This window comes from Ornithodoros turicata, chromosome 2 (genome assembly GCF_037126465.1).
Source record: "Ornithodoros turicata isolate Travis chromosome 2, ASM3712646v1, whole genome shotgun sequence".
In the NCBI taxonomy this organism is placed as follows: Eukaryota; Metazoa; Arthropoda; class Arachnida; order Ixodida; family Argasidae; genus Ornithodoros; species Ornithodoros turicata.
The window spans coordinates 54,014,049-54,036,955 of record NC_088202.1 but is presented as its reverse complement, the minus strand read 5'-3'; the positions used below and the strand labels follow the sequence as shown (position 1 = coordinate 54,036,955).

Below are 22,907 nucleotides of genomic sequence, written 5' to 3'. Positions count from 1 at the left end.
TGCAGTTTCTCACCTACACGACAGACGCGGAAGGCATTGTCAGTGCAAGAAGAAAGCACTTGCCACCTTCATGTTCCTCCTGGGATGTGCTCATCACTAAACCATCCCACATTCTGAACATGTCATTGCCCTTTACTTCCATTCTGTCTGTTTCACCAACACTTACAATGCCAACACAGTGTTCACTGTCCATGAGAAATTTTTGAAGTGGAAGTCATTTTTATGGTTTCCAGCTTGCCTCATGAGAACAGAACATTGTTTCGTTGTGAGAATAATTTTAGCGTACACGTGCATATAAGCATATATGCCCTATGCTAATCCAATACATTAATACATATTCCTTATTAGCAGTGATGGCCAGTAGTTAACTACATGTAGTTAAACTACTAGTTAAACTACCTGATTGTAGTTAAAAAGTAGTCATCAACTACTTGCAGAAATGTAGTGGCAACTACTAGTTAAACTACTATTTTAAGTAGTTAACTACAGTAGTTAGGTTACTGAAGGCGCCAACTACTTCCGATTTTGCCGCAAGCTTTACGGCAGGATTCTGCTTCCGACTTTTATCTTGACCTACTTGTTGGATGAGAACGGAGGTGCAGAGCAATTGTGTCGTGCATCTGTACTAAATCTTCACTTTTAATGCTTGTCTAGCATTGAAGCCTCATTTGCTGCGAAATAATTCTGCAACTTAGTTCATCGCATAGCCACAGAAAGAATCCCACCGCGAGCTTTGTATTTGACGATCGTAGCAATGGCTTGGGCCAAAGTTTATTATTGCTTGTGATTCATATTTAGGTGAACGCTACACGAACACTACAAGGGATTGGTGTTGGTGGACAACGTTAAGTAGTTATAGATGTAGTTAAACTATGTTGCAGTAGTTAAAAAAGTAGTTTTAACTACTCCCCTGAAAAGTAGTTGAATTACTAGTTAAACTACTCAATCACAAAGTAGTTAGTAGTTATAGTTAAACGACTGTAGAAGTAGTTAGTGGCCATCACTGCTTATTAGCACTTCGGGCATTTTCGTAAGGGTCAGCAGAACACAACTGTGTTTATGCTTGTTCTGGGGGCTTAATTAACTTAACTGACTCTTAACTTAATTAACTCTTAGAAGCCTTTATCCTAAAACGTGATATTCGATATTCGAAGGACAATTTTGCGGATATTCGTATTCAATACATATTAGAATATTTCAATATTCACACATCTAATTTTTACCCATTCTGATTGTTTTATTCTCCAGAAAAAAATACGAAAATAAATGTTTCACCCGATTCCTACCATGTTATCCTGTTGACAAGATAACACTAGATTTCTATACCCCAAATTTTAACCAAAATAAAACCCGAAAACATCCGGCTCTCTACTGGCTGTGGTTCTGAGGTACTTGTAAGAACAGTTACTATTGCATCTGAAAGAAATGCACTTACCTGAGTTGGAAGGCTCTGATGATGAGGCAGTGACCCTGCACTGGTCTTGCGAAGTCCGGGAGAGTGTTTATCCTTTTCCCGAGTGCTGCCTGAATGCCAACCTCGCACAAAGAAAGATTTCCAGCCAAGAGGAGACTTCTTTAATTTGCCGCTGCCTCGTTTCCTGTAAAACGCCACCACAGTACACAAATTTTACACACGGCGAAACTTCAAAGACAGAAACAAATACCGTGTGGCCATTTGCACCACACGTGCCGAATGCATTTCTGGCGCAGGCTAGATTGCAGCCAAGCACAACATAATGGTACCAGGTGCAGGCGAGGACCAGTGAACAACGATGCAAGGTCTAAAAATCGAATACCGTATTTTCTTGAATCGAAGACAACGTTGAATCGAAGACGATCCCAGAGTTTGGGGTACACAAATTTGGGAAGAAAATAAACAGAGATTTGGAGGCAGCATAACAGTTGGAAACGATGCACAGTACTATTTATTCATCACTGCTTTCATCACCACTGTTTTCTTTGTCGCTATCTGCCCACAGCTCATTGTCCTCCGTTCCGTCCAAAGCATTAGACAAATCATACTTTCTAGGCAGGTACGAATACTGGAAACTTACGAATGTTCGTTCGAATAACGCGAAATTCGATTCCATCTTCGAATCGAACAGTGGTATTCATAAATAATTCGTTTTTTTTAAATATGTTTCTAATAATTGCGGTGCACGTCATGGGGAACCATTGCTGCCCCACGCACTGGGACGCTCGCACTGCAGACGCACAGCTCGCAGGAGAGAATGAGAAATGCTTTCCCACTTGTTACTACACTCGCCGTGGAGCAGCACACGTCAAGCCAGTAGAGTGTTTCCGGTTTTTGACTTCTAGAAAACTCGCGATCAGCCCACGTGACGCCGTCTGCATCAGTGAGCAATGTTCACCCTGAACTGGGCTGGAAATCGGACACCGCAAACAGTGCAAGCATTCTTCAAACCCAAACTGAAGTCGTCAGACGCACGTGTGAAAGCACTCACTATGAAGATCACGCATTTCATAGCAAGGCGTCTTCCGCTCGTTCTCCATAGTGGAGGAACCGAGTTTCCATGAGCTGATGCACTGTGGGGAACCACAATGTTCCGTTCCGTCCAGAATCACTTTCTCGCGGTCAGCGATTCCTGACTTATACAAGAAGGAAACTGAGAGGGCAAAGTACAAGATTGGGGACAACTTGAAGAACGCCCAGTGCTACTCGATAACGACAGATGGCTGGACATCGCATGCAGGTGACAGTTATGCCTCATTCACATGCCACATTATGGATGAGGACTTTGTGGCCCACAACTGTGCATTGGCCTGCAAACACATGTCTGGTAGCCATAACAGCACCAATCTACACAACTTGCTCCTACAGCTGATTGAAGAATGGGGACTTTCGCAGGACCCGCCAGTATTTATTGTCACGGACAATGCCCATAACTTCATTGGTGCAGTACTGCAGGGTAGGTCATGGACAAGCATACCAGGCAGACTTTTAAAATCCACACTTATACATTCCTAAATGTTCACTTGAAAATATGCCACAACAGAACTTCAGCACTATGCTAGCCCAACAGAGTCCCCATGACAGAAACACAATATAATCTTACCCAAGTGGAAGGTCGATGACGGTGTGATACTTTGCAGGAAGATTCTCAGGTCCTCCTCCAACGTCAATATATTTCTGTGGCTGCGACCCAGGAAGATTAGAAGCCAGTGCTCGTGACTGTGCTTCCTCCAAGGAAAGGAGCTTCGTTGGAGTGGAGATAGCTAAAGATTTGGGCCGGCTGTTCCTTCGTGGTGTGCCTTTAACAACAACAAGCAGTGGCATATTATTCTCAGTACAGCTGCCCCTAGATTCACATCAAAAGCTTATTCAGTTTGACTAGCAATTGTGCGCTGATAAGAACTGTGCAGTGGCAGTGCTAGATTGCATGTCAGATATGTAATAGGTGCATCATTTCAGAATTTCGATAGATAAGCTCAATTAGCTATAACAAATATTTATAAAAACGGAACAAATAGTAAATTTTTGCGCCGCTACTCACGCTTAACAGTGCAGCACCATTTGTCAAAGCAGCGTTTCTTGACAGTACGTAGTCAGTAGTTTTACGAGAGTGATATCGCACGTAGTGCAACAGTGCCAATAGATACAAACTTACTCTGCTGAGATTCGGGACTGCTTGGATAAGCTGGCATCTTGTCATTAAAAATGAGGTCCACGTAGCAGATGAGGTACTCTGTGAGCACCGCCTGGACGCCTATCACTTTGAGCACGCCAACACTGGCTACTTCCAAGTCTTTGGACCTGTCAAGAAAGAAAAGACGATTGTAACAATTAGAGCAGCTGCATTAGCTTTGTGCGAACACTAGTCATTTTAAAACTGAAGCAAATACAAATGGAGCAGATATGTAACCGAGGGAATACCATATTTGCTCGCACAACCTGCGCACTTAAAAAGAATAAGTTGAAGTGCGCCAGTTAAGCGGGGATTTATAGAACGGCCCTTACGTGGACGCGACAAGCGGGTTTGTAACACTGAAGCTGACAGTACCTTCATCGCACAGTATGAATTTAACATTCCTCATCACACTATCACTGCTCGAAAACGAGTCCTCCACGTCGCGTTCATGGTCCGAACCACTGCTGTCCCACATGATGTCGTCTCCGTTCCGTCGAGTTTCTTGGATATTCCAGCTTTCTTGGAACTTGTGACTATGATATCCGGAGACACCGTTTCCCATGCAGCGCATATCCACTAGCACACGAGTTTCGACTGACGGCCACTTGATACGCTCAGTAGGTGTAACGCTGTGGTTCCCGGACAACATCCACTCCATGTAGAGTTTGCGCAAATTGTCTTTGAATGGCTCGTTCACGCTGATATGTATTGGTTGGAGGACCGACGTGAGTGGGTGATTCTTTGCACCTGTTTTTGGATGCGAAAACGCGCATTGCAGGCCTCGCGCGAAGTCCAATTTCCTTTTGTTGGTGCGGATGACACCAGTCAAAGTTGCATCGGCGCAAAGGTCTATGTCATACCAATTTCTTGTTCTTTTCGGTATTCAACAGTGGTGTACTCACATTCTTTCCGAAATTTTCTCCATGTGCGTTTGTCAGCTGTCACGAGTGCAAGTGGACCAACCAAGAAACGTCGATATGCGAGCGCGTAGGAGAACCAGGAAAAAGCAGTAGAGGCCATCCGGAGTTAATGTTCCAAGCAGTATTGTGCATAAATTACATATGGCCTAGCGTTACGTGATGAATAAAACTTGATATTTTGTGCCCTTCATAGCTTGATATGTGGCTCGGTGGTGCCAGGAAGCATCTTTTTTTCACTTGGAGTGTTCCATTTAACGAAAAAAAAAAAAAAAAAAACAGCCAGCATTGACAAATTCATTATTGATTTCATTCGAAGTTTGAAATACAAAATTCCATATTCGATTTGGAATCCAAAAATTTTAGATATTCCCGCTGCCCTAGCAGTGACGCTGCTCATGATCATCGGTAACGACAAAAATGGCAACAGTACCGGAGAAGGTTGGGCGCCCAGACAATGGCCACATTCCTTGCCGTCATCCCTGTGCGGTTCCCATGGTCCGACACCGTGGACAGATGTCTAATAAGCGCCTCCAATGTTCGATAGTGAGGCGGAGGGAGCTCCTTCACTACCTCTCGAATGCGCTGCAGGCGGTTGGTGCCCTGCAACTGCATGGCAGCCTAAGAGTGATGAAACACTGAGTATTAGAATGACAACTGTGAACAACAAACCGAGACAAGATATCATGTACATTTTGATTTCAGTGTGTATTCACCACAATTTGGAGAAAGACATGTTTCCACAAATGTGTGAGAATTTTACAAATGTTTCCTGGCATCAGGTGACACTAAACAATAGCAAATTTCCGAATACAAATCAGATCTTTTGTCTTTTCGTAGTACTGAAATGTATGCGACTGCGACAGAAAATTTGCCAGGGCATACAGAAAAACTAGGTGTAAAGAAGTTTTAAAAATAAAACTTTAATTCCTGATGGTACCGTGGAACAATGAGTGGCTATGGTGTCAAGCAGAACCTAAAGCAGAATGGAGACTGAATTAACAGATATTTTGAGAAACTGGATGGATGTGACACATGCCATCTTGGAACACGACCAAAGTGGACCATTTAAGAAAATGATACAAAACTAGTTCACACAGGCACTCCAAGTCGTCATACTGACCAAGGTGAACAATTGCTGTCAACTGGACAAAACAGATGCACACTCCTGTCATAATTAAATATATATAAGAATTAAATAGCAGGGCACACTTCATTTCTGTTCCATTGCTTTTAGTTTATTTCTATGCTTTTATATTTTTTTTATTCCGTGTTAGTGCCGCGAATCAACTGTAGCTATGAGCGGCGTACAGACGTGGGCAGATGGAGAGAGGACAGCAGGAAGGAGTGAAGGGCAGGAGGGGAGTTAGTATGTGTCCTGGGCCGACTTCTATTTCTAAGCTGTCTGAGCTATCACTGCATTATTCTGCAGGTGTGTTGTTCTACGAAAGACAGACCAGCAAGAATCCAGTTTCCACACCTTACACTACACTCACTAAATGGGGTCATTTCTAAGGATTAGGATGTAGTTGTCAAACTTATATTGTCGTGTCGTTGACTTCTGTTTCTGACTGTGTTTTGCAATAAAACTTTCAAATTAGGTTTGGCTGTCTATAAGCTCACTATTCCTAATTTCTTGCTCACGTTTACACTGTTCCTCTCTCACAGGTGTTGGTGTACTGCAGTATGATGCTCCCCAACCACACCACAGCACGCACACACAGACACCTCCAAGAACAAAAGAATGAAGTGACTGCAATGATACCCTACTTACCACAAATTTGTCATACAGCTGGTAAGTAAGCAGAGGGTTGGGCAAGTCCCTGAAGTACATCTTAAGAAGTGATGCCACACAGTGAATGTCCTGACGGATTTCATCTTCGTTTAGGTCTGGTACACGATCCTCATCAAACGTTACCCTACAATTCATAGCAGTACAACAGCACTCCATTAGCTCATGGGTTAGAGTTTTATGGCACATCAGCAACAATGGCAATGATGTGCCAATCAGTGGTCAACAATAAACTATGGTACTTAAAAGATAACATGCTGTAAATCTCAAATAGCCAGTATCCCCAAAGTGTTACACTTTAATGGTACGCTTGGTCCCCATTCGGAATATATTGCAGAAAGACAGAGCAGAGCCAAACTCCATCTAGACACAACATACACACACATTTGAGGCTCCATGATTAGCATCCACGAGTGTAAGTCAGGATGCCCTAGGTTTGAATCCTGGTGCAGGCAGTCAATGGCTTTTGTGAATTACTTGAATGCATTAGTTTCCAATATTGCTGGGAAAATGACACATACTGAATATCTTGCCTGCAATCTATGATACAATATCAAAAACCCAGCTTGTAATCCACAAAGCAAGAATGGGTCCCAGAAGCAGACTACATTGTCTCACAATTTGCAAACAAGGAGTTCAGCAATTATGTACTTGAGAACGCACCTAAGCTTCTGGATGTTTGAAGTGACTCCTGATAGCCTGTATATGCCATCCACGATGCCATACTGCTCGATGAACTTGGCGCAGCTAGTGAGTACCAATGGGACTGAAAGATATATGAAACAATATGTAATGGGTGCCTTATTGAATGCTCTACTAGTGCTACAGCCAGTGCACTGGTAAATGCAATGCAACAATAAATTTGTTAGAACTACTGCATGGAAGCTTGCTAATATTAAAATAGGCTTCACTGCTGGATTTCTTGCATATCATTACTATTCTGGACGCTTGTTGCGTTCTTCACATTCCTCTTCTGTATGGTCTACTTAGATTATATGAACTGCAACATCACAACTCCCACCTCAGGAACACCCTCAAGATAGGCATGTATACTCACCATCCCTGCCAGTATTGGTAAGGTGCTCTCCGAGGTCGCAGCCGAAGACGCGTTCCCTCAGAATCCCGCTCTGCTTCAGCTTTCGCCTAGACGGCCGAGACAGCAGAAACGACCGGAAGAACGCGATCAGCTTGCCATGCCTACGAAGCACTGTAAGGGAATGCATTAATGTATTCACTCACACAGTATTGCTATACTATACTATTACTATACAAGAGAGCTCTTACGAGAGCAACATACAACCCAAATGAGAAAGCATTCCAATATGGCCAGTACCTGGTTTTGTTGGAATCTTGAGGTTGTGGGGAATTTTATCTCCGATCACCTGTACACATTCGCTCGGAAAAAATCCCACCTGAAATGCACCAATACCAGCAAAATCTGAAGCCTTTTATGTTCAACACTGTGGGTGCTCATTCCATCATAACGATGCTCACCTCAAAGCCCTTCTTTCCTCTCCACCAAGTAGATTCGTCAGCAGGAGGCATGTCAATCACAGACACCATGTCACCCACCTGCAGAAGAGAAACTGCACATTCAGGAAGATCTAATGCACCTTGTGCAGGGGATGAGATGCAGGATTCAGAGAACTTTTTGCAGTGCACACCCTTGCCCTCTGCCATTGGCAAACACAAATGTCTTGGAGGCAAAGTTTGCTCCTTAATCGAAATAAATATGTCTGGCAGAAGCATCAGTCTCCAAACAACTCCCCCTGGGAGCCCGTTTGCCTGAACGCGATGCAGTTCCACAGTTATACATATTTTGTTGTGAGAGCTGGCAGTGACGTTTCCGTGAGCATCCTCTTCCAGACCTGCTCCTCGCGTATTCTCCTGCAGTGGGGCGCAAAGAATTGCGCAGCAAGAGCAATTGATACAAATAATTTACGCATCTGAGGCAAAAAGGCCCCCTTGTTATCACAGTGCTGTTGGACTGAGTTTGCGCATATCTCTCACAGCACGACAATTTCAAACCGCGTTTCAATGATTCGTAGTGCTGATAATAAATTATACGTCTCAAATCAGTGAAATGTGAAGCAGACATTAGGTAAGGTAGGGAATGCACTACAAAACAATGACACACTGCACACAGAACACAGCAATGCACTGCTGGAAACAAAAATCTGTGGACTGATGCTTGGAGAGCAAATCGTTCCTTTAACCCTATTCATAATACACCATGACATGATAGGACGATATGGTAGAGATATAGTACAGTTGTGCATGAAGCATGTTCAAAGCGTTCCCCACGAGAAGAACCCTACACATCTAAGCTTGATGCCTCATAACATTATCTGTTTGATACAGCCTAGACAGCATGTGTTCTATTACCTCAAAGGAGATCTCGTCTGGAGCCTGTGCTTGGTAGCTCTTGGTGACATAGGCTGCAGCTACTGCAGGTGTATTGATAGCGGATTCATCTGTGACCAAGAGACGATTGCCACGGTTGTCCAACTGCAAGTGGAAAACCGCTATAAACCACAAGCAAAAACATTCAGAAAGAACTACGGCAGTGGCTGTGCTCGGGGTTTGGCATAGAACTACAGATATGTCATCAGTAAAGAGCACGAATGCAAGCTCTCTGTGTTGTGTGTTTCGTCCCCATGTGTCCCAAAGGTTTTTAGTGCTTTTGATATAATTAGAGATGGGACGAACCCAAAATTTTTCGGATCTGAGTCCGAATCCGAATCCAAGGAAGGTTGTACGAATCCACGAATCTCGAATCTTTCGAATCCTTCCTTTAAAAACAGGTGAAAAAGCTTAAAAGAAAATACTTCTAGTGAAAAGTGTTTAAAAGCGGAATATGATGCCTTTGTTTAATGGAAAACAAATTAAATAACGCTTCAGCTTCAGGGGAAAATGTACCCATATAGTTCTTCTTAAACGTAATTTATTTAACATGTTGTTCATCGACTACAAGAAATGCATAAATTCTCGAGTCTGAATTATTTCCATAAAACTAAGCAAGAATCAAAAGCGAAACCAGATTACTTTTAGACTTGCAATGTAACAGTTCCTGCTTGAATTCTGTCAGTCCAGAGCTGTGTGAACAAACAAACAAGAAAACACCTGTCGGCCAATGAGGCTTTCGGCGGACTTCGAAGGCGCCAATTTGAGAAAGAAACAGACGAGGTTGGTGGATTCGAAAGATTTGATTCGCCATTTTGGGCACTGGGATTCGGATTCACGAATCTCAAATCCCTACCTAGGATTCGAGGATTTGTGGATTTGCTGATTCAGGTGGCACATCCCTAGATATTAGATCCCTACAGATTAGAGGGACCAGTAGTTTCCACAGAAATCGACCTCAGGGGGTACTGAGCTTTTTTTTTTTTAGATATTTCAATGGGGATGTTGAAAAAAAAAAAAGAAGAGGAGGGGCATGTGTACAGTTAAATTCTTGGCAGGGACGTGCTAACAAAACGTGTCTTAGCCCTCCATCGACCTTGTCAATCGGCTTTGAACAAAGGGGGTAGCAGCTGGCCGTTTTTGTTTGTTTGTTAAGAAAAGGGTGAAAAGGCGAAAAAGGCACGAACGACAAGCCTTTAAAACGTCCGTTTCGACCTGATTCGTGTTGTGAACATTATAAGGCAGTATCTCGACGTCCCCCGACAAAACGGCCTAAAAATCTGCTCTCTGGTTATCCGTTATGGCTTGTCATTTTGACTCGTTTTGTATCCGTAACGCCTGACATGGATGACCATCGCCATGTAATGTTGCTGTTAGAGTGAGCAGCCTCCTTTTTCTTTCTGTGTCCAGAATGTTCTGAATTACTTCAAATTTTTGCGACTCGGTCGCTCCAGTCATGACACTGCACATGTACCACAAAGAAAGGCGTATGTAGATGTCAAACAGAACCCTTGACAATATTAGACGTCTGACAGAGTTTCCTAAAGGAGAGTTTAGCATGACAAACTTACTTCAAGCCAGTTGAGGACAGAGCCACAGTTGAGCAAGTTTCCCACCAGGCTGGAAAAACGCTGCAGGTAGTCTGTGAGAAGTTTCTGTACTGCCTCCTGTTGAAGGAAAATATGAATGGATCACATGAGGTACGGCATGTGGGATGTAATCAGTTTACGATATAGACTGCAGCGAGACACACTGGAAAGTGGAAACGAATTAGAAATGCAGCCTCGCCTAAAATAAAAGGTCTGCAAGTGCCTCTCTAATGCCCTATGTTAAGAGCTGGTAAATGACAGATATTCTTAAATTCTCTAAAAATTTATTTTTTAATGGAGATACACCAGTGCTCCAATGGGATACTATTCTTAAAAGTGCTACAGTGTCGCTTGACCAATTTAGCTCACAGACATGATGTTCCTGTCAGCGTAAGAAGCTGTCTAAGGAGCTTCCAAGTCACCAATATCTTCCATAATTAAAGAAAAAAGCAAGACCCTTATTTCCACCCCACCCCACATTCAAGAGAAATGTGAAACATGAAGGCATAGTGCACTTTTAGTACGCATAAATATGTACAATGCACGATAAAGTACATTATCATTGCAGCGTAGTGTACCGCAGACATTCGCCTGAAAGTGTCTCAATAAAGGTATGTCTCAACAAGTAATTTAGCATGAGAGAACTGATGTTCTGAGGCTGGAACAACATAGAAGGGACAATCACATACAAGGCCTCAAGTCTTTCTTTCATCTTTCATAAGTAATTTAGTTTTCTCTGTCATGGAGGACACTTTATGGGTGTTGTACATAATTTGTAAAGGTACTGCTGTACAGGCTGTTAATTGTGGCCTAGACAGTAAAGGAAGCGGTGCACAGAAATTTGTCATCAGCTGCTCTTTGTGAGCCACTGTCTGTCATCTGGCTGAAGCAGACAACACTGTAGCTCTATATATCGCTATACTATAATAAAGGAGGCACTGAGCAGGCCTCCTCCTTGTATGGACTAACACAAAGGGCTCTGAACGAAAACGTTTACACTCAGTGAGTCTTACTAAATTTTAAAATTTTCTTTTGCTTATTTTGTGTGACTCAAAGACTTAAGATACTGTCTTCTTCTTCGCCATGCGTGGGAAGACGCTGCGTAACCTGTGTAGGGTATGGAATTTCTCACCGCAACTTCTGAGGCAATATGGTTACACCACGTTCCACAAGGACTTCTTTGTACCAAGCATTGGAACCGCAGCTGAACTGGACATCGCTATAAACAGTTATTTTTTACTCAACTGGAAATCAACCGAACCGAAATCACGTTTGCTTTCTGCCGATGTCAGTCAACTTAAAATTTCGCTTGGATTAAAAAAAAAAAAAAAACAAGAGAAACACCGTTAGTCGTTTAATGCTCGCCGCTGTCGTCACATTAAGTACGCAAAAAGACCGGGAGCGGTAACAACTGACAAAACGACACTCCATAACGACGTCTTCCCCCGCGAGACAGCAGCGTACTGCGGAGAAGGTGCCTTACCCGCACTTCGTTTCAACTGCCCATGTTTGAGCTATCGAGAGAAATTGGTTCAAGGACAGATTATGCAAGTGTAAACCAGAGTGTATGAGATGTTGCAAGCCCGCACAGAAGCGTGGCCACAAAAGTGGCGAGACGTGAGCGACGTGGGAATGTGCATACCAGCGTCGAAGAACGAAATAATAAATGTTCATATTGCACAAGAGCTTCACACGACATTTTCGAAGTTACTTCGAGAATCGAAAGTGCCGTATTCAACGATCCTTGAGATCGATTTTGCGCTTCAGAAATCGCCCTTGGCCCGAAACGCCCCACGCGCGGAGGAAATCCTTCGCGCTTTCCTCGATTACTACACGGCAGCCCCGGCGTTTCTTCCTCCTTTCTTCCACTCACCGGAGTAGTGTTTTCTGCATATCGTCCAGTCGTGACTTTACTGGATTCTTACAAGCCTGACGATGAAAAAGCGGGCAAATAAAAGAGAAAGAAATTCCCGCTGCATCTTCAACAGTTCCTCTACAGTTGAGCGAGTCTGGTTTTAGAGAATAACATTTTAGAGGAGAGGTTACGCTTTAGCGAATTACATTTCTGCGAAAGGAAGGCGCGTTTTGTCGAACTACGTTTTAGACTTTGAGAATAGGGGGCACTTTTAGAGAACACCGTCCTCGCGAATGAACCTTGGGTTTCGGTTTCGACATATAGCTCAGGTCACGTTTTTAGTCGCTTTCCTGTCTTGATTCGCGTTCCCAGTTCACCGCAGAAAGAACAGAAGTCCTCATCCCAAGAGTTGCTAGCATCGTCTGAAAGTCAATGTCGTAATCCTGTGCGGAACGTGGTTTGTTATAACGACTTAGTTCGCGCTCGCTTTGTATAGAGACACCACGTGCACTCCTAGAGAAACTCGTGCCCTTCAGGCTGCAAAAGATGGAGGGTCCAGTAACCATCTTTAGAAAGAGCCACCGAAAAGATAGGGCTGCCGTTAGAATGGAGCAGAATAATCTGTAAAGAATTTTAAAAAAAATCTTACAATATGAGAAGCCACGTTTAAACATGACTTTCTTGTGACCTATTGATTTTTTGCTATAGTAGTTCCACTCTAACAAGTGGGCGGCGCTGTTGTACCACCTGACGTCATTTGTTTGCAAACAGGGATAGGTCTATAGTATAAAGGTTTTGTGCTTGCACGTTTGTCTTTTATTTTGTCTTATACCCTAGTCAGACAGCATTTCAAATGTCAATTGCGAGAAATGTCCTTCGGCCTCTCAAATGACCTTTGTTCGGGGGCATCTGCCAGACAGGCGGGAAAGGAGTGCTCCTCAACTGACTGCCCTCACCAGCTCCCTTTTTCGGTTTCGTTTTCCCTGTCTGCTGTGGAAATTTGAAGTTGGTCTGTGCGCCACAAATCAAGATGCAGAAGCCATATGCACTTCTCTAAATAGGATCTAAATACGTTTACACGGTTTAACTCCATTATCCACATTTTATAGGTTTTCCTACATTCAGCTGCGAAGGTAGCGAGAGTACAATGGCATAACACTGTTGTCGAGATTGCTCCTTTCTGCTCCTCAAATGTCGTTGGGGGCCTCCTTTCGCGTTGATGGTCATTTCTTAGAAAGGTCCTTTGAGCTGCCGTCTGACACGGCTGTCAGAGGTCATTTTTTGCAAATGAAAATTCCCCGAAGTCCTTCGAGCATGCCGTCTGACAGGGGTATTAGACTTAATTGCATCATCACTGGTAGAATGGTAGCAATATTTGGGGGAGAATGTGTGCTTTCTTTACGTTAGATTTCGCGGCAAGTTTCGTTCAAAAGCATTTATTTCGAATGATGTGCAACGGCGCGCAGACACTCTCTTGTACTCGTTTCGTCTGCTGAATAGACGATGCAGCGCCTCTTCTCTTTCTCTCGTGTCTAACCCAACCTCTGACTCGTCACCTCCACGACACACAAGGACGCCAGAAAAAATTCGCTTTCTCGCGGCTCTTTTCTCATTTTCTCAGCGCCTCTATGAAGCGGAAGATGCAAGGGCGCGCCATTCCGACTGAACTATTGTATTTGTACTCCCAGCTAAGCGGCCTACAATATGAGTCCAAAATTAAGCTTACCAATCGAAGCCTTTATTAGTTTTCACTAAATGATCCTCTCTACGCAATAAGGGCCTAAGTCGAAAAATCCCAAACAGGGAAAAGAGGCCTGATCTGATTGTCCGTCCCACTGACACACACGCATTTCCCGTTTCTTACCCTCCTGTAGCGGGCCAATAAATTGCAATAGGGTCGTAAATTTTCTTTGGTAGGTACATGCTGGTATGTAGATCTCAGTGCAGCAAAAATAGTAAAAAGGGGATAAGTCGACTTATCCCCTTATTGCATACAGAGGTTCTGTTAGCCCCACGAAATTAATGAGAATAGACATGTATTGTGATATTAAACCCCTGAGACAGAACGAGAAAAAAAATTCACAAATTTACTCACTTTTCTTTAGCTCCTCTTATGCGGCGTCCGGAAACGTAATTTTCGTCTCATATTGTTGCCCTTCAGATGGGAATACAAATACACTAGTCACGCGCTGAATCGCTAACGCGTTAATATCGAAAGGAGTCGCCCTGTACGTGTACTGTTTGCATGTACCATTTCGGTCTGGTGAAGCACTTTCACAAATGGTACCTTCTAAACGATACCCAGAATACAGGTGGTAAGACGACCGCCTCCCCCCCCCCCTCCTATGAAAAAAAGAAAAAGAGAATGTAGAAAACAAAGAGAACTCCAAATTATATTGCGCACAATCCTGTCTGCTTCAGACGTACAAATCTCTTGTGCAAGGTATAATTGTTCACTATGACACACATTTCGTAAGATGGTACCAGCCACTACAACCTCGCTTCCTCATAGCCTTCGCATACCACTTCTAGGAGTCCCATAAACAGGTATACGTCCCCGCGTATCTCAACAGGAGAGAAACAAAAACTAAATCGAATCCATCGCGACGTTTAGGCCACTCTGCTAAAAACGTTACTCTCTAAATCGAATTTTGCTAAGACGTAACGCGTCGCCATTTTCAATAAAACGTGCCTGTCTAGGAAGAAGCCTCCAAAACGACGCTCGCTAAACAAATGGGCTCCGACCTTCGACGCTAAAATTAAAAAGAGAGATAGAGACAGGGAAATTCGTTATCACAATAGTTATTACCGGATGGTGCAGGACACAGTTACCATCTCACTATCATTATAATATTCTTCTTTATCTATACAGACTCCTGTCGACAAAACAGCTCAGGAAACTCACTTCACCTGCCACAGTTTCCACCTGTCCAGCTTCGCAACTTCCAATCAGACTAAGTACGAGTGTCGTTCAAGGTTGACCGAGACTTCTATTTCTATAAATACAATGAAAAGTTCGGGAAGCACCAAACTATGTCATATGTTTGTAACTCAAACGTCGCCATGCCAGTACTGGACAGCTGTTTCGGCCTTAATAAGGCCGAAACAGCTGTCCAGTACTGGCATGGCGACGTTTGAGTTACAAACATATGCTATACGTGCAGCCAAAGAGCTCCGGCTATTTTTCTCATTTCAAACTATGTCAGTTTTTCAAAGTATTCACCGTGAGCATCTAGACACGGCTGCCATCGCTGTGGCAACTCTTTTATGCCTTTGTCGCAGAAATACGTGCGCTGCTGTCGTAGCTGACCAATGGCGAAAGGAGGGGGAATTGTAAAAGTTCATTTCTGAGACTATGGTATCGTCGTAGCCACTGAAGGACATCTTTCTGGAGGGCTTCATCTGTGTCGAAAGTCTATCCTCCGAGGTGTTAAACAAACGGTAATCGTTAGGGCTAAATCTGGGATATAAGGGCTCCCAGCGCATTTCGGTCAGGGTTGCTAGTCTCAAATTCGCCGTATGAGGTCGGGCACTGTCATGAAGAAGAATGACCCTTGCAGACAACATCCAAGGCCTTTTCTTGCGAACTGCGTTTCGCACGGCACCCTTTATCAACGTGGGGTAGCACTGGGCATTAATCTTCACACCCTGCTCCAAGAAGTCTATATGGTTGACACCCCGCATGTCCCAGAATACAGCCCATGGACTTCCTAGCAGACGGCTGCATCTTGCTTTTCTTTGTTAGCAAGGAAGCCTTATGTCGCAATTCCATGCTGCTTCTTTTTGTCTTCGGGGTGAAATAATGCATCCAAGTTTCATCACATGCGATTGAGTGCAAAAATTCGTCCCCTCGGATTGATAATAATAATTGGGGGGTTTACGTCGCGAGACAACTGAGATCATAAGCGACGCCACAGCGGTCGGTCTGTGGATTGCTTTTGCCCACCTGAGGGTTCTTTAACGTGCGATGAAAGCTCACCACACGGCACCCCGTATTTAACATCCCTCGCGGAAGACGGCGTGTTTAAGCAACTTGTACCCTGCCACCAAGTTGCTGGCGTCCTCGGCCGGGTTCAAACCCGCGATCTCGGGATCAGAAGGCGAACACGCTACCGACTGAGCCACCGAGGCCAGTCCCTCGGATTGAAAACGGTTCAGCAGCTGCTCAGACGCTGCCATGCGTGCTCCATTCTGGTCACAAGTGAGGTGTCGTGGAACCCAGCTTGCACATATTTTGCGAAACAGTAAGTGCTTGTGAATGATTGTCTCTCCACAATGCCGCCAATAATATTACGCTAGGCTGCAATGTCCCGAACTGTTATTCGCCGGTTCTCGAGGATGGCGCTCAACGCCTGCAATGTTCACTGGCGTGACTGCAAGCACTGGCATCTGCAAGCCGGTACCATGGTACCGGCTTGCAGATACAAAATGGGATTACATGGCGGTAGCAAATTCCTCGCGGGTAGCAGGAGGTCTCTCACTGCTCGCCTTCTCACCCGCTGCCCAACACAGTTAACTTTCTTTCGTTCTGCAATGAATGGTGTACTTGCGGGCTTTAAAATTTAAAAAGCGTCTTGCGTCGAGAGTAACCGAGATGTCCCACTACCCACCAACCTAGAGTAAATACATCGTAGAGTTAGACACCTAGATTAAATACAGTAAGTACATCGAAGTGATAATGAGAAATCATGGCCTCACGTCGCGAGACAAATGTGATCATGAGGGAAGCCACTGCTTGGCAAATCCGAGAGAGCTGGGGTTCATTTGCATCATCCAGTCCATTGCACTGCACGCCAAAGTATAAAAAAAAAATAATTTGCTACGCGTTGTTGTCGGTGAGATAGAATCCGTCGAACGCACGTCCGCTTCGAACTCCATCGTCAGGGGAGCGAGAGCCTCGGCCACATTACCACTGGTTCTCGCAAACACGTGACCTCTCCCGCGGCCGCCTCACTGGTTCAGATGCTTGCCGTGATGTCGGAGCCGAATGGGTTTTGGTATTCGTCGTGCCTATTTGTACGCTTCTGTTGTACTGTTTGCTGTAAAACATGGAATGCAGGTATACACTGACGCATGTAACCATCTTTAACATTGATTCCGCATATCTTGGGACCGGGTGTCACAGCCTCTTAATTTTGCGCACGGCAGTCCCTCGCGGAGATCGACGCGTCCAAGCAACTTGTACCATGTCATCGAGTTGCTCACGTCTTCGGCAAGGTGCGAACCAAAAGCCGCAGAATCGGTAGGAGGACAGGATGCCAGCTGACTCACCGAGGTCGATAATATAGTAATAAAAACACACTAATAGTACGGTGGCCCTGTCACCGTAACGTCCTCGGACGCTCGGACGAAACCAAGTTGAACAGGTCTTCCAGCACAGAAACAATGGTCAAGCACCCCGTATTCCTTCGACTGAGAGAGACGCTGTCTGGACGGAGAATAGCGATACATGGGTCAAGGAGGCCGTCTATAATAACGCATCATCAAACGCAACCCACATCCATTTGGACGTTACAGCTACTGTGGAATACCAGAAGCCTGCGCACACGCATAGAGCGTAGGCTGTACTGGGGGTAAACTAATTGAGGGTATCGAGGCTATAACGGCTACGGCTGCACTCTGATGGCAAGCCGTGACTTGAAGATGACCGACGACGGCCGTTGCGTTTTAAAGGAGCGTGTCGAGGGGTGACCTCTGATTCGGTTCAGCTGCGATTCTATAAAATAAACATTGGACGTACGGGGATGCGATGTCCCTGACATCGAGATTTTAAGCGAACCAAAATGTCCAAAGAAATTAAACATGGTACGCTAATTTCACGTGTATAAAGCATGTGAAAAGAAAACATTCATACAAAATGTTGTTCCGCTGCCATCCGCAGCATGGCCTATATGCGTGAAATTGCGGCGGTGTGTTGCATATATATATATGTAACACACCGCCAATAGGGTACACAATAGTTTTCGCCTTTTTTCTTTACTCGCAGCAACGCTTTCCTCCCATATAGGCAGCACCCTCAGATAAACCCCGGCTAGTATGCCGGAAATGCGTCATACTGGAAAACAAAGCACACGTTCATGGCAAACGACAAGTGAATGATACTTCTAATTGTCTAACTCATTTGCAGTATGCATCCGCCCCTTGTTAGTCATGCAGTGCGTATACATGTGCCTCAACATCACGCTGCTAAAAAAAGAGTTCTTCGCCAAAGAATTTAGGAAAGGAAAGGCAGGGATGTATTACGTCATCCCAAGGAACCACTGATCTTACAAAACGCAGAACAAAGGGGGTCCGTTTCCTTCAGAAACACATGTGTCACAAGCTTGTTTTTGCTAGCTCCCATGTATGATCAGCAGCGTGGAATGGAAAAGCGCTTCTCGACTGATAAACCGTGGCTTATACGGTGGAAATTACGGTTCGTAAAAGAAATGTATACGTAGTGCGTCGTTTCACACGTATAGGACGGCATAGACCGTGAAAAACGCAAACTAAAGTGCAATTGAAGTGTAAATGGAGAGGTGGGGTATAGTTGGTAAAGATTCATACGGTGATCAAAGCAGACAAATAAAACACAAGGCAACGGAACACAGCAATATAGCACTTGTACTGTCTTGCCGTATTCCGCTGTATTTTAGCTGCTTCGTTCAACGTGAAGCAAATCAGATGCATATTGCTGTTGCCAGGGCTTGCACTTTGTGTGGAGAAAAAAAAGGAAGTGGGCAACCTCAATCAGCTTCAGTGCGATGTACCTTTAAATGCGCGTGTTTAACCGCTAACCGCAGGAGACAGAAGACAACATTGAGAACTACATTTGCAAAAAAAAAAAAATAATAATAAGAAGAAGAAGAAAGAAAGAAACAATAGTGAGTTTTAGTATATCGTACACTATCGCTTTTGCGTACGTAAGGGATAGCGTTGGTGGTTCTGCGCACTGCGCGAGGCTCTCTTTCTGTTATGGGCGTGCGCAGAACCATCAACGCTATCCCTTACGTACGCAAAGGAGATAGCGTACGATATACTAAATCTATCTGTTCGTGTGTCTTCGTACGCAGTCAAGATATTAGTGAGTTTTAGTGCTTCGTACGCTGTCGCCCTTGCGTACGTAAGGAATAGCGTGGTGGTTCCGCGCAATGCGCAAAGCTCTGTTTATGTGTAGCGCGTGCGCAGAAACACAAACGCTATCCCTTACGTACGCAAGGGCGATAGCGTACGATATATTAAAACTCTCTATTGTGAGTTTTAGTGCATCGTACGCTATCGCGACGGTGTACGTAAGAGGTAACGTTAGTGGTTCTGCGCACGCGCAAAATCTAAAGAGAGCATCGCGCAGAACCACCACGTTATCCCTTACGTACGCAAAGGCGACAGCGTACGAAGCACTAAAACTCTTTACCCCTCCGGTTCCGTTGAGATTGAAGCGCGATTCTAGTATTCTTATCCACGCAAGATCATCCCCAGCACACACAAGTTGTGCAGTTGGAGCGTTCTAGTGTCATCTGTTCAATGCATCGGTACGACGCGTCTATCAGGCCTATACTTAACTGAAATGCACAATGAGGACAAGAATCACGTATATTTCAGCGTTGCGTGTGTAGGTGCCAGCCGAAGCGGAATGGAGTTGATCGTGCATAAATCGACGACCTCCCCCCACCTAGCGTTCAAAGACTTTTGATTATATTTTCTCATCATGACGGCCCTCAATACATAAAATATTCTGTCCAGAGTCCGGTCACATGCCACGTGGGGGTCCACAAACTATCTAAGTGGGCGCTATCAGAACCACCAACTTGGCGTCGTGACCGCAGGCTTTATCCTGAATTCTGCAAAAGGAACTACAGAATCCGTTCGTTACCCTGCCCGCGCATACGCTGGGAAAACCAAGAAAGCATCACACTGCAACGTTTCTTTTTTTGTGTGTGTGTGTGTGTGTTAGCGCCGCGAAGCAACTTGAGCGGCGTACAGACAGATGGAGAGAGGACAGCAGAAAGGAGTGGGGGGACAGGGGGGTTAGTATGCGTCCTGGGCCGACTTCAGGGGAACTGTGCCGACATTCGTCTGGAAAGTCTTCGGAAAATCTCAGACAGCACAGCCGGTGGCAGGATTCGAACCCACCACCTCCCAGTCTTCAGCACGACCTTGGCTACCACCAATGAGCGGGCGCACACAACAACGTTCATTTGCGTGCAGAGGCGGGTAAACGTTACCATGGTAACAGGCGCGTGCGATACCTTCCGCAGTAGGATGCAAGGAGGTCGACCGAGCTGAATTTTTTTCCGGAGCCCGCGACAACCGCTGTCCACAGCCATGGCTGACACGTAATGCTCGGTTTCCCCCTGAATGAGTCAACACGTTTAACGCGATTATATCAGATCTGGGAGATTAGGGGGTTTTGACGGCGAAAGCACGTTGTGGACCGATAAGAGGTTCCTCGGGTAAAGGACGGGCCATCGGTCATCTCGGGGGGTACAGATACGAAGGTTATCCAAAATTATGAGCACAGCACAGTGTACACTATGACCGCAAACCCGGATATGTCGACGAACTCGCACTGCGACGAAATTGGCTACGACCCAAAACTCAAAACACACATTGTGTTCCTATCGGCATCAGTGGGTGGACTGAGACCGAAAACTTCGCTCGACATTAATTTGAAACGTTCCTGGAAACTTCTAACAACGGTTGGCTCCGCACGCTGAGGTTTACCTCGACTGATTGTGGCTGCTTTTTCGTTTCAAACTAAGGAATTGCTCCATCAATACGTTCAGAGAAACACCAGGCGCTTCAAAATTTTCTCAAATGGTAAACGATACAAAAAGACGATGGTACACAAGCTGCCTCTATAGGGCGTCTCCACCTCTGACTTTGAAGATAATTGAGCAGGCATGGGCTATGGTGATGACTAGATGCAAAATAAACAAACAAGCACAAAAACAAAGAAGGAAAACATGACTCATATCTTCTAGAAAGCGGGATCTTTTTAGTCTGCAACGTAGCGTCAACTTCCCGGGTGACGTTCTTTGGCCATGATTCAGGCACTTCTGCTTTATCGCTTCTCTGTCATTCGTCTTCTTTAACCAAGAAAGACAAGCTCGTAGTTGCAACAGTTGATCACACTGTGCGACAAAAAAAGAAAATAGAAGAGTGCGAAGAAATGTGTAGCGAGCGACGCTCTTTGCTGAGTGGAGGTTCCCTTGGACGTTTTCTTGGTGGAGAATTGCTCTTGAGATAACCATGCCTTGTCTAAACATCTCGATGGACCTTCCTTTTAAAATCCGTGTTAGTTCCGCGAAGCAACTGTGGCTATGAGAACCGTACAGACGTGGACAGATGGAGAGAGGACAGCAGGAAAGAGAGGGGGACAAGAGGGTTAGTATACGTCCTGGGCCGACTTCAGGGGAAACTGTGCCGACATTCGTCTGGAAAGTCTTCGGAAAACCGAGGGGAAAACCTCAGATAGCACAGCCGGTGATAGGATTCGAACCCGTGTCACCTCCCTGTCTCGGCGTGGAAAGCGATCATCCTAACCACTATGCCACGGGAGCGGTCCATTTCACGTCATACGCAAAGGAACTCGAAAATATGAAAGGCGACATAGATTGTTCAACAACCGACTGGGTTTCCATTTACATTCGAGAAGAATAGAATTTACTGACTGAAAGCTCGAAGTCGCACGGTATAAGGCTGTGTAACAGAAATGCCACAAGTTTTGAGCACGTGAACACACCCGAACACACGCGCGTGTCAAAGGGATCACGAAGGAAGACCAGTTGAAAAGGAATGTTCTGCAGATAGCAGGATACCTGCTTCAGAGAAAAGTTGAAACAAAATATGTTATAGCAGCTTCGAGACTTTAAGGAAATTTCAATCGCATAGGCACCCTGTAACTGCTCTTACACCCCAATGCACTGGCATGTTCAGCGAGTCAAGGTGGCAACATGGAAGTGTTACATACTTTTCACTACGGTTGCTCAGTGTAGTGCTTTCGTTTCTCCCCGGCCATGTATACATCAAAAGGAGGAGATAACTATCGTGACGTACACATTATAAATAGGGCCCTGTGTTTTCGGGTTTTATTTTTCAACGGAGGTAAAAATCGGGTTTTATTTCAGGATCCGTAAAACAGGGTAAAATCGGGTGGAAAAGTATATTTTCGGGATGCAAAACCAAAAGCGAAAGAGCGTTTATTGCATTTTAGATTGACATAAGCACAGATGGGGAAGTTACTCGACAAAGGGAACTCGTTACCGCTAGCTAAGTTACTGTGCAAGAAATGTAGCTATGTTACTACGTAATCTACTATGTTACACGTAATCAAAATGAACTTCAAGTTCTTAAGCTACTTTAGAAAAGTAACGAGTTACTTTCAAAGTTACTTGCTACCCAATATATACTTTTTAGTTGTTGACCTTTCTATAGTTAATTCAGGCCTTGATCTCATAATGGGCGATGCAAGACGTTTCAAAATAGTTGTGATATACAAGAGCTCTACCAATATCTGATATGACGAAAGCAGCATACGTATATGCGCTTCGTTAGGGAGGGATCTCATGATATTGATCTCGCAATGAGGTTCCTAAACGGAGCACAAAGCAAGTTTATGTTCTATGAGTTGTCCTCTATATACATACATATCGTAGAACCGCGCCAAGTTTTAACCCTACTACACAATGCCCTCTGTCATTATAAATACACTGCTCGTTG

The 22,907-nt window shown here is 44.6% G+C and overlaps 1 protein-coding gene across 3 annotated transcripts in view; it reads right to left on the bottom strand.

The window, feature by feature from the left end:
- LOC135385411 (uncharacterized) overlaps positions 1-22,907 on the bottom strand; it is a 144,533-nt gene that overhangs the window by 7,356 nt on the left and 114,270 nt on the right. For all 3 annotated transcript variants that reach the window (XM_064614713.1, XM_064614712.1, XM_064614711.1), the window contains 11 exons: positions 10,334-10,429; positions 8,745-8,867; positions 7,854-7,931; positions 7,693-7,771; positions 7,417-7,566; positions 7,023-7,125; positions 6,342-6,486; positions 5,001-5,188; positions 3,630-3,775; positions 3,078-3,273; positions 1,436-1,598 (listed from right to left, as the gene is read on the bottom strand). In XM_064614713.1, coding sequence (XP_064470783.1) covers positions 1,436-1,598; positions 3,078-3,273; positions 3,630-3,775; positions 5,001-5,188; positions 6,342-6,486; positions 7,023-7,125; positions 7,417-7,566; positions 7,693-7,771; positions 7,854-7,931; positions 8,745-8,867; positions 10,334-10,429 — 1,467 coding nt within the window. The remainder of the gene's footprint in view (positions 1-1,435; positions 1,599-3,077; positions 3,274-3,629; positions 3,776-5,000; positions 5,189-6,341; positions 6,487-7,022; positions 7,126-7,416; positions 7,567-7,692; positions 7,772-7,853; positions 7,932-8,744; positions 8,868-10,333; positions 10,430-22,907) is intronic.